Below are 16,966 nucleotides of genomic sequence, written 5' to 3' on the forward strand. Positions count from 1 at the left end.
AATCAGAATGCTTCTTAGAAGTGAGGATGGTGAGGCGTTGTGTCTCATACTTCAGACATGTTATTAGGAGGGCCCAGTCCTTCATGCTTTGTGAAAAGGAAAGTCACTGACGAAGTGTAAGACGAAAGCGTGGAAGCAACAATGGGTACAAACATAACCATTGTGAGGCTGGCACAGGACCAGGCAGTGTTTCGTCCTGTTGTGCATAAGGTCACTGTGAATTGGCACCTAACAACCACTACAGCAAAAACCTGACAGTGATGAAGAAGGTGGTGATGCTCTCCTGTTCTGCCCCGGCCGACCTCCGTTTCTCCCACAGGCTCACCCTGCCTTCCTGTACTATCACATGCTCTGATTTAGATGAAGAACTCTCCCATGCGTCCCTCATGCCCACCTCATGCCCTGTGCACACCCATTCCAGAAAGCCTTCTTACTCCCTCTGTCCTGGATGACCGAATTGTCTGGGACATCTCCTGCCCTTAGCTATGTGGGCAAGCCATTAACCATGGGTCCCTGCCCTTTTCTGGAGGAAGATCCCTGTTTGTTTGCTTATTTCAAGTATGGATTTTTTTTTTTTTTTTAAGGTTTTTATTGAGAATTGAGTGAAAGGTTACAAATCAGTTTTACATTCAACAAATTACATTCTTCATTTCATTTCGATGATTACAATCCCCTCAGCGCAATATCCCTTGCCCCATTTCTAACCTGTGTTTCTTGTTTCCCCTCCTCCTCCTTTCCTCGCCCCTTTGAATTTTGTCCTTGGGTAAATGCTGCCCTTTCTAGCTGACCTGCTGACCATTTGCATGGTGGGCGATCCTCACTAGTGTGATTCCCCCTCTATGACCATCTACTGCTAGGCTGAAAATTGAGCTGCAAGGATGAGTTCCATTCCAGACCTGGAAGGTGACCACGGGCCACATTCTAGGGTTCCTCCATGCTCGTTTATATTTTTGAGTTTTGTTCCACATTTTCTCCCACTACTCTATCCAGAACCTTCTAATGTGGTCCTTTCAGAGCAGGAACTATGAATTCCTTGAGAGAGCACATCCTGTAGCTGTCCTCTGGGCCAGGAAAGGGTCTCCTTCTGGGTTGTCAACTGACTTGCCCATTGGCCAAAGGGTGGTGACATCATTGGTCTCTTGAATAGCCCAGCCAATCAATCCACTTCTCTTCAGAAGGTGTTTTCTAGATGATTCCGATTCAGTCTTTGCTCAGCTTCCCCCTCCCCTCTGGGCATGCTCACACACATAGAGAAACTGTAAACAGTAGGTTATTTTTTTTTAAGGCAAGTCTCATGAATAAGTTTCAGTGAGTAGACTAGAACATGGAGAGAACAGGGTGTCCATAAATGCTGCCTCCCCCACCCCAACCCCCCCAAAAAAGCCACTGTAGTTTGTGGTTTAAACTGTAAATCTCAATGACACATTTGTGGGAATTTAGTGTTTTCCTCCCCAAACAGCCTGGTATTATTTTGTTCATGTGTCCTTGAATATCGTTGCTGGTTTTAAATGCAATCGGGTTGATTTCAACTCATAGCGACCCTGTTTAGGGTTTCCGAGGAGCGTCTGATGAGTTTGCAATGCCGACCTTGCAGTTCAAACCGACCTTGTGGTCCAGTGCTTATCCTACAGCGCCATACCGGGACTCCTTGAATATATATATAAATCTAACTTACCAGATCTGAAAACCAGCAGTGTCCTCACAAAGCCAGATGTGAATCTCTTGGACAGTGTGTCCAGGGCTGACTGGTGACCTGGCCCAGGCTTGGGTGCCCCTTTATTCACTCACTCAGCAAGTACAGCCTTGGGCTGGGGGTCAGGATGCAGCCCCCAGCCCCACCCTCGGAGCCTGTGGGTGGCAGCAGACAAGTAACAAACAAGGTCTGGGCCCAGTGTAGTGCTGAGCAGCTGAGGAGCAAGAAGGACTCAAGCTGTGGCCCCCAGGACGAGCTGACCGTCTCTTTGCTGGCTTCTCTTCCTTTGCCAGGTACTGGAAGCGAATGGGATGCCCATGGATGACGATCAGTACGCTCTGCTGGCCACAAAGATAGGATTGAGAGACGAAGGCATAAATTACCTTGATTTTGCAACAGGATTTGAAGGTAGCTAATCTCGGGACACAGCAGGGACAGTAGGCGTCCCGCCCCGCCAGGCCACAGGCTGCTGGGGCTGAAGCGGAGAAGCCCTGAGGTTGGAACGGTGTGCCTGGTGAGATCGGAAGCAGCCAACTGTGCCGATTTTTGCCTGATTTCGTTTCCTAGTAACTTAAAACCCAATTGGTTCATACTAGGAGCTCTGGTAGCATAGTGATTATGGATCGGGCTGCAAACAGCAAGGTCAGCAGTTCGACACTACCAGCTGTTCCATGGGAGAAAGATGAGGATTTCTGCTCCCGTATGAGTCGGAGACCCCACGGGGCTCTTCTCTGTCCTCTCCCGTCTCTCTGAGTCAGAATTGACTTGATGGCAGTGCTTTGGGCTTTGGTTTTGACGAAGCGTAATATTTGAATCTCTGGGTGGTACAAATGGCTAACACACTCAGCTCCTGCAGGCTTGAATTTTGCATCTCCCTAGAGGCACCTTGGAAGAAAGGCCTGGAGATCTAGTTCCCCCAAATCCAGCCACTTTGAAGCCCTGTGAGTGCATTTGTACTGATGTACAGGCTCCCTGAGGGTCCGAGTCAACGGGAAGCGCAGCTGCTGTGGGAGCAAGATCCCTTGTGAGCAGACACCTGGTTAGCACACAGGCACCCTCACTTTGTCGCATGTCACAGATACTGCGCTGTTAACATGTGGGGGTTTCGGGCAACTCAATATTGAGCAAGTCTATCAACGCCTTGTTTTCCGAAAGCATGTGGCCCCTGTGACTCTGTGCCAGGTTTTGGTGATTCTTGCATAATGCTCTCGCAGACTTTATAGACAGTACAAGAGAGACCAAAACATCATGTGACTTGTCTGGTTGAGACTTTGGCTTCCTGCAAAGGTTGGGAACTGAACCCTGGTATCTCCGACGTCTGCCGGCATCCCTAGTGAATTAACCAGTGTTAGATGAGGCACACGTTTCTGTGTTTAGAAAGTGATTCTAGGACACTGACAGAGGCAGAATTTCTCCTTCTGCCTCTGGGCCTGACAAGCTGCCAGAGACCCAGTCCCTGTCGTCAAGGGAGGGCAGAGAATCCAGACAAGTCCGCACACGAAGGCACCGGCGTGTGTGCGAGATGTGCTGGGGTCCAGAGAGCCCTTTCTTCCTTCTGAAAACAGGAATGTGTCTAAGACATTGAAGGAAAAGAGACTGAGCTTAACCACTTAGAGCTGAGCTTCCAGAGCAGAATCATATGCCTGGTAGCTTTTTCTCAGAATTTGGGTCAGAATGATGAAAACGGTGCTGTGGTAGAAATACAGAGGGGGGCAGGTAGGGTTTCTAATTGTTGTCACTGTTTCAGATTCAGAAATGAGCCGGCCAGCCTCAACCGCAGTTCAAAGTCCAATTCTGACCAAAAATTACATGGACAGTCACTTTATAACTGCTGAAGAATGCTTGAGGCTTTTCCCCAAGAGACTGAAGGAGTCCTTCCGGGTGAGTCAGGGCTGGCCTCTGCGACCTGCCACATTTTGGTAATCTGTGCTCAGTGCTGGGTGCTCCAGGAAGCAGCCCTGCCCAGGGAATTCTGCCACGTGGCTGTCAGAAGCAGCAAATGCATGGTGCGTCGTACACATCGTGGCTAACTATGGAGGGGAGCGTGAGGGGGCTCTGGGGTGTGGGGCAAGATCAAGGACTTCCTGGAGGAGATGACCCCTGAAATGAATCCTAAACTCTAAGCTTGTGCTGGGCAGAAAGAGGAGCAAACACTACATGAGGCCTCATGAGCAAGGCGCAGCAGACAAGGTGCTGGGCCTTAGGACGTGAGGACCGAGGCACGGGCTGTGTGCACTAGTCATCCAGACAGCAGTCCTCTGACACAGAGGCAGGGACACAGTGGCCTAAGGAGGGTGACTGAAACCGGAAGGCAGGGAGCTGGGTTAATAAGCTGGACCATTGTTGCTGTTTTTAAGAGCCGTCCAGTAGGTTGTGACTCATAGCAACCCTGTATAGGGTTTCTGTGGAGTGGCTGGTGGGTTTGAACTGCCAGTGTTGAGGTCAGCACTCCAATACGTATCCTACAGCGCCACACCAAGACTCCAAGCTGATCAGTAATGGCTACAAAACAGGTCTCAGGGTCCCGGGGGAGAGACCAAGGGATGGAGACTCTAGGACGTGGAGGAAGCAGATGGTTGGCAGTTTGGGGGATCATCTAGGGAGACTAGCAACAGATGAGGGGAGATCCTACATTCTTAAGCATCTTCCCCACACTGATGGCCAATCAGAGATTCATTGTGGTGACTGGACTCCTGCTTCAAAATGAATATATTCAGGGTGACCATTTCGCAGGGGTTTGGCTGGATCCGTCGGACTCTGAGCATCCCCATGCAAGGCCTGAGTAAACACGGAGACTAACTCTGAGACTCCAGCTAGACCTAACGTCCAGTACACAGGGCTCTCTGAGAATCCCCTTGCTGGTCTGAGCTGGAGGGAGTGGGGGTCATTCTGTGGCTGAAGCCTGGCTTCGTGACAGGCATTCGGGGAAACCAGGAGGCATTAAGAGCAGAAAGGCACTGGAAAATGCTGAGTCTGCCTCCCCAGCCAAACAGGAAGGCCTCAGAGTCAAGAGCAGAAGCTTTTAGATCGATTTCCACAGTGTTTACCGTAGTGACGACTGCACATAGGAGGTGCCCACGAAATCCCAAGACATTTCCGTTAGACACTGAGTCAGGTGCTTGCTGTGTGCCTTAAGTAAGGACTCACAGACACGCGCAGTAGCCCCAGAATACCAGATTGTCTGGGAGACGGTGGCAGTAGGGACAGTGAGAAGCAGAGATGCTGAGCCAGGGCTGTCCGTGCTGTGTTCCCCAGCAGCATGACCCGGTGGTGGGGTGGGGGTGGGGGTGGGGGTCCTGAGCTGAGCACTCTGCCACCCTGTGGGCGCTGAGCTTCAGTCTCCTTATCTGCAAAATGAGGGAGGGTCCTTGCGGTACAGCAGGTGGCATAAATGAGTCCAGACAGTATTCCCAAGTGGCGGGTGCCAAGTTCAGACACAGGGATGTGTTTTTCTGAGTCCTCGACGCAGAGTGCTGACCACTGGGTGGCCCGTGGCTGTACCACTCTGTACACTTCGTCTTCCACTCTGGTGGCCACAGAAGTTGTCAAACATCATGGAATCCTATAAATTATTCGTTTTTATCAAAAATTCTATAGAAGAACACTGATCCAAAAGGGAGATGTGCAGAACAGAATTGCAAATTCTCATGGACGCGAGACTTTCTGGAGCTGTGGAGTATGGATGATCCCCTGAATTGCCCTGAGGTCATCTTTAGACAAATTATTCCCTGAAGTCTTCTTAAAACCAAATCACAAGAGTAGCTGAACTCATTTCATAAAAAGGTCTGTCTTGAGCACAGTGCTCTTTTGACCACTGTGTTGTTGTTGTTGGTGGTGGTAGTGATGCCATCAAGTCAGTTCTAACCATAGCTACCCAGGGTAGAGTTTCCAAGGCTGTAAATCTTCACGGGAGCAGAAAGCCTCATCTTTCTCCCACGGAACATGGCTGGTAGATTCGAACTGCTGAGCTTCTGGTTAACAACCCAATGCATAATCGCTATGCTACGGGGCTCAAGTCAGTTCCAACTCATAGTGATCCTACGCACAACAGAACAAAACACTGCCATCCTCGCAACTGTTGTTACGTGTGAGCCCACTGCTGCTGTCACTGTGCCTATCCATTCCACTGAGCAGGATGTCCTTCTCCAGGGACTGATCCTTCCTGACAGTGTGTCCAGAGACAAGTCACCCCATCTTCACTTCTAAGGAGTATTCTGACTGTACTTATTCCGACACAGATTCGTTTGTCCTTCTGGCAGTCCGTGGTGTTTTCAATATTCTTCTCCAACACCATCATTCAAATGAATTGCTTCTTCTACGGTCTTCCTTATTCGCTGTTCAACTTTCACATGCATATAAGACTCTTGAAAATAGCATGACTTGGGTCAGGCGCACCTTAGTCCTCACACTGACCACTGTGCTCCTTAGTGACTCTGTGTATTTTTTTTTCATCTTCTTCCGATGTTTCCAGTGTCATTCAATATTTTGCCCAGAGAATCTTCTAATATCGCAACCCAAGGCTTGAGTTTTCTCTTCAGGTCTTTCAGCTTGAGAAATGCTCAACGTGTTCATCCATTTAGATTTTCTAACTCCAGGTCCTGGCACATTTCATTAATACTTGACTTTGTCTTCTCAAACATCATTTTAAATTTTCTGTTCAGCTCTCGTAATTTCTCATTTCTTCCCATCACTTTAGCTTCCCTAATCTCAAGAGCAAGTATAGGAGTCTCCTCTGGCATCCCTTTGGCCTTTTCTTTCTCTTTTGTCTTTTGCTTGCTCCATTGTTGATGCTCTTGGTGTCATCCACAGCTCTTCTGGTCTTTTCTTTAGTGTCTAATGCGTCGAATCTGGTCTTGAGATGATCTTTAATTCAGGTGGAATATATTCAAGGTCATATTTTACCTTTTGTGGATTTACTCTAATTTTCTTCACTTCAGTCTGAACTTTCCTATGAGCAATTGATTATCTGTTCCACAATCCTCCCCGGTCTTGCTTTAGCTCATGTTACTGAACTTCTCCATGGTGTCTTCTGCCATAAGCGCTCGATTTAATTCCCTTATATTCTATTTGGTAAAGCCCATTGTGTAGTCACCGTTGGTGTTGTTGGGAAAATGGTATTTGCAATGAAGTCATTGGTCTTGAAAAATTCTAGGATGTCATCTCCAACATCGTTTCTATCACCAAGGCCATATTTTTAAACTATTGATCCTTCTTTGTTTCCAACTTTTGCATTCCACTCACCAGTAACTTTCAGTGCATCAGTACTGCATGTTTGATCGATTTCTGACGAAGAATTTGGTAGAATTCTTCTATTTCATTATCCCTGGCTTTAGTGGTTGGTGTGTAAATTTGAATAATAATGGTATTAACTGGTTGTCCTTATAGGTGTATGAATATTATCTTATCAACGGGAGTATTGTATTTTAAGATAGATCTTGAAATGTTCTTTTTGATGATGAATGCAATGTTGTTCCTTACAGATTTGTCATTTCTGGCCTAACAAACCATATGATTGAGTGATTCAAAATAGCCAATACCGGTCCACATTGCAGCTCACGGATTCCTAGGCTATAACTCTTTATGTGTTCCATTTCATTTTTGACAGATTTCAGTTTTCCCAGGTTCATGCTTTGTACATTCCATGTTCTAATTATTATTGGATGTTTACAGCTGTTTCTCATCATTTTGAGTTGTGCTGTGTGCCATCAGCATAGTAAGGTCCCTGAAGCTTTATTCCGTTTGCATCATCACAGTCAGGTTTACTTTCAGGGGGCAGCTCTTCCCCAGTTATGTGTTGTGTACTTTCCAACCTGAAGAGCTCATCTTCTTGTGCAATATCTGACAATATTCTGGTGCTATTTATAGTGCTGTCATCTTCTGGGACTGTATCTGACAGTGTTCTGCTGATATTCATAAGGGTTTCAGTGGGTAAACATTCAGAAGCAGTCCATTCTCCTCCTAGTCTGTCTTTGTCTGGAAGCTCAGCTGAAGTCTGTCCATAATGGATGACCCTGCTGATATTTAAAATAGCCGTGGCATAGTTTCCAGAATCACAGCAACATGCAAATCACCACAGTATGACACACTGACAGACAAGTGGTGGACCTACCCAGAGATGGAGGCAGAGACGATGACATGGAGAGATGGAGTGGCTGGGGACTTTAGACCCAGAGAGGGAGAGGGGCTGTGTGCTGATGACTTGGGGGGCAGGCTTACCCTTTGGTTAGTTGATGATGCATGGAGGGGATTGTAACCATGGCAATGAAACAATATACAATAGGATGAATGTAAAATTAATGTTCTCCCATGTAAACTATCATATAATTCACAATAAAACAACAACAACAACAAAAGACTAGTCAGGAAACTTAGGAGACAGTGAGTTGGTGTGGATGGGGGAGGAGCTTCTCAGAAAAGGCGGGTGAGAAGGTTGTACAAGTCAGTGAACATCACCAGCGTCACTGATTGTACATGGGGACATGGTTGACTTGGTGTGTGTTTTGCTATAGCCCTAAAACCAGCAGCAACATTACTTAATATGGAAACAGTCCACGTCAGATGTCAGGATCCTGATGTGCGCATGTTCCAGAGAGCTCCACGCTCCCGTCACAAGGGGCCCTACCACGAACTGAGCTAGTGGGAGCCAAAAGGAAAGATGCCTGGCTTCTTTGCTCTAAAAGAGCGACCTGGAGAACACATCATGTCATATCTTGGGCGGAAGCAGAGCATTGCAAGGTTCTTCTTAGAGCAGGGAAACCCCCAAAGCAAGGCCCCCTCCTGTCTTTGCAGATAGCCTGCCCCTGCCGTATTGGCCGGTGGCTGTCGGGGCTCTGGAGGGACACACGCTCTGATGCGCGCGCTTTGTTTGCAGGACCCGTACGCCGCCTTCTTCAAGATGGACACGGACCGGGACGGCATCATCAGCATGCAGGACCTCCACAGGCTGCTGATGTACCTGCTCTTCAACCTGCGGGACAAGGAGTTCGTGCGATTCCTGGAGCTCCTGGGCCTGAAGCTCAGCCTCACTCTCAATTTCCGCGAGTTCCGGAATTTGTGTGAGAAGGGGGCGTATGGGACGGAAGACGCGCCCCAGAGACTCAATAGGTAAGGGGCAGCAGCAGGGTCTGCCAGCCTGAGTCCTGTATTCCTACCAGGTCCCTGTGGGGAGACACCGAATGGAGATGCCAATTAGAAGCAATAATGTGTGAGAGAGATGACACCAGGACCAGGGCAGCCCCTGTAGGTCAGATTAGAGCAGGGTTCCAGAGACTTCTCAGGGACTGGTTTTTCAGAAACAAATAGCCAGACTTTTCTTCCAAGGTTCCTCTGAGTGGACTCCAACTTCCGTGCGTCCAGTTAACAGCTGAGTGCTTTCACCTGAGGCATCTGTCAAAAGGTTGGAACATACAAGCGCAGATTAGAAAGCAGAGGTGTCACCCACGTGTGAGCATCGTTTATGTCTGATCTCACTGGGCATCCATTCATAACCTCCACTTGCATCTGTTACTGTTTATCAGTGCGGGGTCCCATGAGAGACTTTTTGCTCAGCCTTTTGAGAATGAAGCCTCTAAGAACTTTGCATTGACTTGTATGTGAAGCTTCCAGTCTGTCTTGTTCTCTGGTGCTGCTATAATGGAAATCCCACACAGGGGTGGCTTTCCCAGACAGAGCTGTGTTCTCTCACAGGCAGGAGGCTAGGAGTGCAGATGCAGAGCACGGGCTCTGGGGGAGAGGTCCTGGTCTCCTTCATGGAGATCTCCATGGGCCTTGGCCTCAGCGTTCCCTGGGATCTCAGCAAAGACACCGGGCCCACAGGACACACTCCACTCCTGCCTCTTTTCTTTGGGTGGCAGTAGGTCTCTCTGAGCTGTGCTCACTTCTGTCTCCTTCATCTCGTGTAAGATGAAAGCTGCTACTGGCCTGGGAAATTCCCTGACATCAGATCAGGGTTGTGATGAGATTGAGGGGATTGCAGCCCACCTTCAGTCCTCTTAGTGGCTGAGCTCATCAGATCCCATCACAGGGGTTGCTGGGGGCCAGCCTCAGCAGACTTACTCAGGGGTTCCGAAGGAGGATGTGGCGTTGGCGGAAAAAGAAATCACACAGAGTCAGTGGGTCGTGATGAATTCAAGATCTTTCATATCATATTCTATCTTACAACCACCTTATATACCGTTACAAAAAAACATTGCTTTCATAGCACTCAATGCCTTCAAAGTACAATCTATTCTGGGGGCACATTCTTCATGGTTTATGACCCTTAAGTTTACATCAGGGATAAGAAGTTAAAACATTACATCAGAGCATACGTGACATCCTGCTTTCTTGTAACCTCTTGGTTAAACATTTGTTCCTACATAAATAGCTTTTGTTCTTTTCCCTGAGGAGCAAGTTAACCTTTACATATGTTTCTTAACCTCTATCTATTAAGTCTCGTTAAATCATCAATCTTGGGTGCAGTCAACTCCCTCCATACACTATCTGCTTCTAGCCTACAAAAACATCACTTATCTACAAGACTGAGGCCATGAAAAACAACTTCCCTTATCAATCTAAGAACATCTAAGTTAAACCTTTTATTTACATATCTGTGTGTACTCATAGCTCTTATTCATGGTCTAGTTAAGAATTCTTTATTGTCTTGAACTAAGGTTACAAGAAGAATGTTTATAATCGCTAAACCTAAGCTGGTAGTAATTCAACTGACAAATCCTGTCTCCTAGCAGTCTTAAGAACATTATTAATATAAGTATTAAAACTACCTATGATTATAAGTAGAATAAATGTAGCTAATATATGCCTTCTAACTTTTAATAAAAACATTCTAAAGTGTTGTTGTTGTTAAGTGCCTTCGAGTCGGTTCCGACCCATAGCGACCCTGTACAGGGTTTCCGTGTAGGAGAGTCAAAATCTAAAGTAAAGGAACACTAATAAAATCATGAATAAATCAGAGAATGATTCAAAAAGAGAAAAATTAACTAGGGGCCTTTGTATAAAAATTTTTCTTTGTGCCTTTGCCATCCAAAGAAACAATCATTGTTGCTTTGCTAGAACAATGAGCTCTTCATGCGCAGGGTCCCCGTCGTCTCATTTCTTTATTTCAATTCCTTGATTAATATGCCGTCCCTTCATTTCAATTCCTTGATTAATATGGCTCTCGCCAAGGGGTCATCACAGAAATGCCTCACGACATCATCACAGAACTGCCCCATGACATCGTCACAGAACCGCCCCACAACATCATCACAGAACTGCCCCACGACATCATCACAGAATTGCCACACATCATCACAGAACTGCCACACAACATCACAGAACTGCCCCACGACATCATCACAGAACTGCCACACAACATCACAGAACTGCCCCACGACATCACCACAAAACTGCCAAACATCTGGGAATCAGGGCCCAACCAAGCTGACATGCATTTTGTGGGGGCGGAGAGACTGACACATGTGCTCTGTGACGTGGTGTCTCCTGCAGCGTGAGCGTGGCCTTACTCAATACTTGTCAGGAGGGCACTGCCCTTTGTCTGGGGACTCATGCTGCCTCCCGCCTCCTTTCGTTGTCTAAGCAGGAGGCGGAAGTGTGGGCAACCACGGGACAACTGATGAAAGTTTGTTCTGCCACCTGTTTCCAAGATGCAGGGACCCTGTCCTACCACACCCCAACCCCAGGCAAGGCTCCTTCCCAGACCCCGGCCCACCAAGGCCAATCTCCCTTACGGTGGGGAAAAGACTGTCAGGTCCAGCCTACTGTCCTGCTTGTGCCACCCACTTTGTCCTCCTGAGGTGGTGATTGGCCTTGACATCTAGCATGGTGGCTGCCCACCCCTTCTGCAGCTCCCCATGATCACTGAAAACCCACACCTGTAAACATAGTCACTGTTCAGTCCCACCTCAGCCAGCGGTCATTGTTACTGCGTGTCGTTGACTCAGTTCAGATTCACAGCAGCCACGTAGATGGTTCCCAAGGCTGTAATCTTCAGGGGCGCAGAAAGCCTCATTACTCTCCTAGGGAGCAGCAGGTGGGCTTGAGCTGCCAACCTTGTGGTTAGTATTCCAGTGCTTATCCTACAGTGCCACAGCGCTCCCTCAACCAGTCACTGAAGTGCTGTCTGATGTAATAAGGTGACATCATCCTGACATCTGGGTATTGTTCTAACCGTGAGACCCTGCTGCCCTGAGCTTCCCCAGCAAGCCCACACAGGAGCAGCTTCCCTGGAGGGCAACAACACCCCCTCCCTAAGGCACTGTTTCAGATCAGGGGTCACAACACCAAGCTGCTCTTTTTTCCCCTAGTCACAGTTTATGGGAAAGTAGGTGTCATTTTTTTTTCAATCACTTCATATGCATGCGAAAGCTGGACAGTGAATAAGGAAGACCGTAGACAAATTGATGCTTTTGCGTCATGGTGTTGGAGGAGAATATTAAAAGTGCCATGGGCTGCCAAAAGAACCAACAGATCTGTGTTAGAAGAAGTACAGCCAGAGTGCTCTTTGGAGGCCACGATGGCCAAACTTCGTCTCTCATACTATAGACACATTGTCAGTAGGGACCAGTCTCTGGAGAAGGATATCACGTTGGGTAAGGTGGAGGTTCAGAGAAAAAGAGGAAGACCCCCAGCCCACAGCTAGATGGATTGGCAAAGTGGCAGCATCAATGGGTTCAAGTGTGGCAACAATTGTGAGGTTGGCCCAGGACTGGGCATTGTTTTGTTCTGTTATGCGTAGGGTCACCGTAAGTCAGTTTCAACACGGTTTCATTTCTGTCCAATCTGTAAAAGCAAAGAAGTGATGATGGAACACGTGAGCTGGACACCTGCTTCCAGTCACTCAGATCTGAGGAGCTTGACTATGGGACTTGATTGCCTCACATTACAACAGACTCCGAGGGAGGAATTTGGTTTTGCTGTGCTTTTTTGTTTGTGTTTTCCTGGAAAATGAACATAAGAAATGTCAAGGCCCAGACACTGTCCTCCATTCAAATGACGCAGCCTTCTCTTTCGCACTGAATGATTCAGTCTGTGTTTACTAAGGGTTGTCCTAGGACCAGGGAGGGCAGGAATGAGTCAGAGTCAGACGCAGCCTTTAAAGACTTCACAGTTGGACATGAACAGGCACAAAGGCAATGTTGTTGTCAGATGCCATGGAGTCAGTTCCGACTCATAGTGACCCTGTATTGGGCTTCAGAGAGTGGCTAAAGGCTTTGAACTGCCCACCTCGTGGTTAGCAGTCCAGTGCCGATCCTCAGCACCACACCAGGACTGCAGAACGAAACGGTATCCTTAAATAAAAGACCGCTCGGTCAACTGTGTCAACCTTGAACACCGGGCTCTTTCTAAGATTTGTCTCTGTGTGATGAAATTGACAACGTTGAGAAAGGTTAGCTGAGTGGAGGAGGGGGCACTGAGTGTCCGTCGATGGTGGGGGGCGCGGGTCATTTGGAAAGGGAGGGTGAGAATGGGTACTCAGCAGAAGTCACTAACTACATGTGGAATTCGTGGAATTGGTATCTCTTTTGCTGCATGTGTTTTTTACATACATACACACACACACACACAATAAAACTGGAAAGAAAAGAAAAAACATATAGAAGAATGAATGGTGGGTCCCAGGGGTGCAGCAGGGCTGGGGGGATTAGACAGAGTGGAGACATGTAGTTGGATCATGCAGGCTGTGGTAAACGTCATTCAAGGCCAGAGCACAGAGAAGGGACCCTGTGGATCTGGGCCACATTGTGAATGGGAGAGGGTGAGGACAGGAGCCTGTCTTGAGGGGGAGAGGGGAGCTGCAGGGAAGCGGGGCCATGCCAGAGCTCCACTGAGGACTTCATTCTGTAGCCGCAGACCCCGGGGAGTGAGGAGGTCATCTTTATGCTTCTCAAAGATCCTTCAGCAGCCCCCAAGTGGGGCATGGACTGCAATGGGAGGAACGGAGCCCAGTGAGACTTGTCTTGGGCTCCAGGGGCCTGGGAGAGAGGTAGCTTTGAGATCAAACCAGAAGCCCTCTCATGGGCCAGACTGGGGTGCTTCATGAAGACATGTCCTCTCACGTCCTTTAGTCACTAAGTAAGTCCGTCTGAAGAATTCATACACATGCCGGGATAGTGGGGGCTTTGAGAAGAGGTGTGACTCATTCAGATGACGGGGCGGGGGTTTGTGGGTCTGTGACTCTGCCTGGAGAAGGAAGGGCCTGTCTTCTCTCACCCTGCTGGTGGGCCCTCTTTCTGCCAAGCATACCCAGGCGGGACACCATCCCTTCTGTGAGCTGAAGCCTTCGGCCCTCTCAGTTGTGTCCCTCTGCTGTCTGGGCATTCGCTTTTCTCTAACCTCATCAAAATGCTGTGCTTTCGAAAACTTTTGAGTGCTCGTGATACTGTTAAAGAGAGTTCATTCATCTTGTTTGCTTTCACAAATGCAAATCATTTTTTTTTAATTTTTAGATTTATAATGCCAATTCAAATCATGACTCCAAAACTTGCTTGCTTCCTATATTACCTATTTTTTTCCCAAAACATACTCGCCTTGAACATTTACACACATTTTGCTGTAAGAACATCGCAAAAGATAACAGAATTCAGACCTGTCATGTATCCTTTGAGCAGAGTTAGGTGCTCCTGGCTCTTCCAGATAGTGCTGCAGGGTCGGACCCTTCCCGTTGGATGACTCATTGGATGAAACTACCAGTACCCCTTTTTCCTTTAAGAAGATGTCATTCACACGTGGGTGGGTTGCTGTGTTTACGAAAGCTCCTCTAGGGCTCTTTCAGCTAAGGGCTCGCTGACTAGACTGCTGATCTACAATTGGTTTCACCGCCAGCACTGACTCCTTCACATTCAGCCCCAGATGCAGTTCACTTCCTCTGTCGGTTGTCTACATTTTTGACTGTTCAGTGGAAACCGAAGAAGTTTGCAAATATAGTTTCACTGTTTTTTTAAATAACTTCTTGAGTCACACTACTATTTTGAACAGCGCATAAACTGTAAAGAGAGTATAATTGTGATTTGTTTCACTATTTCATCATCTTGCTAGGCAGTCTTATAGTATTTTTGTTTTATTTCTTTAGTCTCTGTAGTGTTTTGTTTAGTATAATTGAGAGCAATTAATAAGTAATAATTTAGTATGTTTTACTGTTGTTATTGTTAAGTGCCTACCAGTCATTACGAGCTAATAGTGACCCTGGAAAAGGTCTTCAGGGAACTTCTGGCAGGTTTGAAGATGGCTACCTGGTCAGTTGATTGGAAGAAATCCATATTTGTGCCCAATGGAAATAAAATTTGGCTAAAGATAATTCAAAAAATGACGCGGAATAAGGAATATCATTACTGACATCAGATGGATCTGGGCTGAAAGCAGAGAATACCAGAAAGATGTTTACCTGTGCTTTATTGACTATGACCTCCACCTTACCAAACATGATCTCCTTCTCCAGAGACTGGTCCCTCCTGACAATATGTCCGAAGTATAAGAGACGAAGTTTGGCCATCTTGGCCTCTAAGGAGCACTCTGGTTGCACTTCTTCCAAAATGGATCTACTGGGCAGTGTTTCGTTCTTCTATGCATAAAGTCGCTATGGATCAGTACCGACTTGATGGCACCTAACAACAACAACAACAAATAGACTATGAAAAGGTTTTCGATTCTGTGGATCATGACACATTATGACCCACATTGTGGAGAAAGAGAGCATTCTGGAATAATTAATTGTGCTCATGAGGAACCTGTACATAGACCAAGAGGCAGTTGTTCGAACAGAACAAGGGAACACTGAATGGCTTAAAATTAGGAAAGGTGTGCGCCAGGGTTGTATTCTTTCATCCTATTTACTCAGTCTGTATGCTGAACAAATAACCCAAGAAACTGAATTACATGAAGAAAAACGTGGCGTCAGGGTTGGAGGAAGACCAGTTAACAATTCATGACCTTGCTTGCTGAAAGAGGCAAAGATTATGAAAATAGGATAGGACTGGGCAGTGGTGCTTTTTGCTGTGCATGGGGTCGCTGTGAGTTGGAACCCACTCCACGGTCCTTAACAATAACAGGAGCAGATACTGACCGTGGAGACCTGGTGGAACAGTGGTTAAGCAATTAGCTGCTAACCAGCTTCTCTGTTGGGGACAGATGAGGCACATGAGGGACAGCCTTGGGAACCCCCTGGAGCAGTTCTACTCCATGACAACAGACTGAGTATATTCCATCTGCTGCTCTTTCTATAGTTTTTAAAGCATCTAGTTTCTCCTTTGTCATTTTTATTCTCTGGAAAACTAACTTTAGCATGCCCTTTAGAGCAGGTCTGCTAGAGACCAACTTTATTAGTTTTCCTTTATTGTTAGATGCCGTCTAGTCAGTTCCGACTCATAGTGAATGTATGCACAAAAGATCGAAATGCTGTCTGGTTCTGCGCCACCCTCACAAGCACTGTTAGCTTGGGCCCATCGTACAGCTGCCACTGTGCCAATCCATCTCATTGGGAGTCTTCCTCTTTTTCACTGACCCTCCGCTTTACCAGGCATGATCTCCTTCTCCATGATGTACCACTGGAACATAAGACTATGTCCCTTTGATTTTGATTTTATCCCTTCTGCTAATATGTCCAAAGTATGAAAGGTGAGGTTTGGCCACCCTGCCTTTTAAGGAGCATTCTGGCTATAGTCTTTCAATTCAGATTTGTATGTTTTTGAGCATTCCGTAGTACTTTTAATATTCTTTGCCAAAACACTACAACTGAAATGCATCAATTCTTCTACAGTTTACCCTATTCATTGTCCAGCTTTCACATTCATATGAGGTTATTGAAAATACCATGGGTTGGGTCAGGCACACTTTAGTCCTCAAGCTGACATCTTTGCTCTTGAACACTTTAAAGAGGTCTTGGGCAGCCGATTTACCTAAGGCAATTTGTTATTTCATTTCTTGGCTGCTGCTTCCATAAGTGATGATGGTTAATCGAAACAAATGAAGTCTTTAACAACTTCAATGTTTTCTCCATTTCTTTGTTAACAGTGTCTTTATTTCTCCTTCATTACTAAAAGATATTTTTTGCTGAATTTAGGATTCTGGTTCGACTGTTCTTTTGTTTCAACACTGCAGAAATGTTGTTTCACTATCTTCTGGCTTACCTGGTTTCTGATGAGAAATCTGAAATCATTCAAGTATTTTCCCCCTGTGTGTAATGTGTTATTTGTCTCCGCTGCTTTTACGGTTTCCTCTTTCTAACTAGTTTCCAGCAATTTGGTTATGATGTGTTTGAACATTGTTTTCTTCGAGCTT

At 46.7% G+C, this 16,966-nt stretch overlaps 1 protein-coding gene across 1 annotated transcript in view; it reads left to right on the plus strand.

Annotated features, from left to right (window-relative positions):
- EFCAB6 (EF-hand calcium binding domain 6) overlaps window positions 1-16,966 on the plus strand; it is a 322,393-nt gene that overhangs the window by 190,028 nt on the left and 115,399 nt on the right. Inside the window, 3 exon segments of the mRNA XM_006866905.1 lie at window positions 1,987-2,101; window positions 3,441-3,574; window positions 8,565-8,797. Of these exon segments, the coding sequence (XP_006866967.1) occupies window positions 1,987-2,101; window positions 3,441-3,574; window positions 8,565-8,797 (482 nt within the window).

The sequence above is a fragment of the Chrysochloris asiatica genome, unplaced genomic scaffold (assembly GCF_000296735.1).
Source record: "Chrysochloris asiatica unplaced genomic scaffold, ChrAsi1.0 scaffold00097, whole genome shotgun sequence".
NCBI lineage: Eukaryota > Metazoa > Chordata > Mammalia > Afrosoricida > Chrysochloridae > Chrysochloris > Chrysochloris asiatica.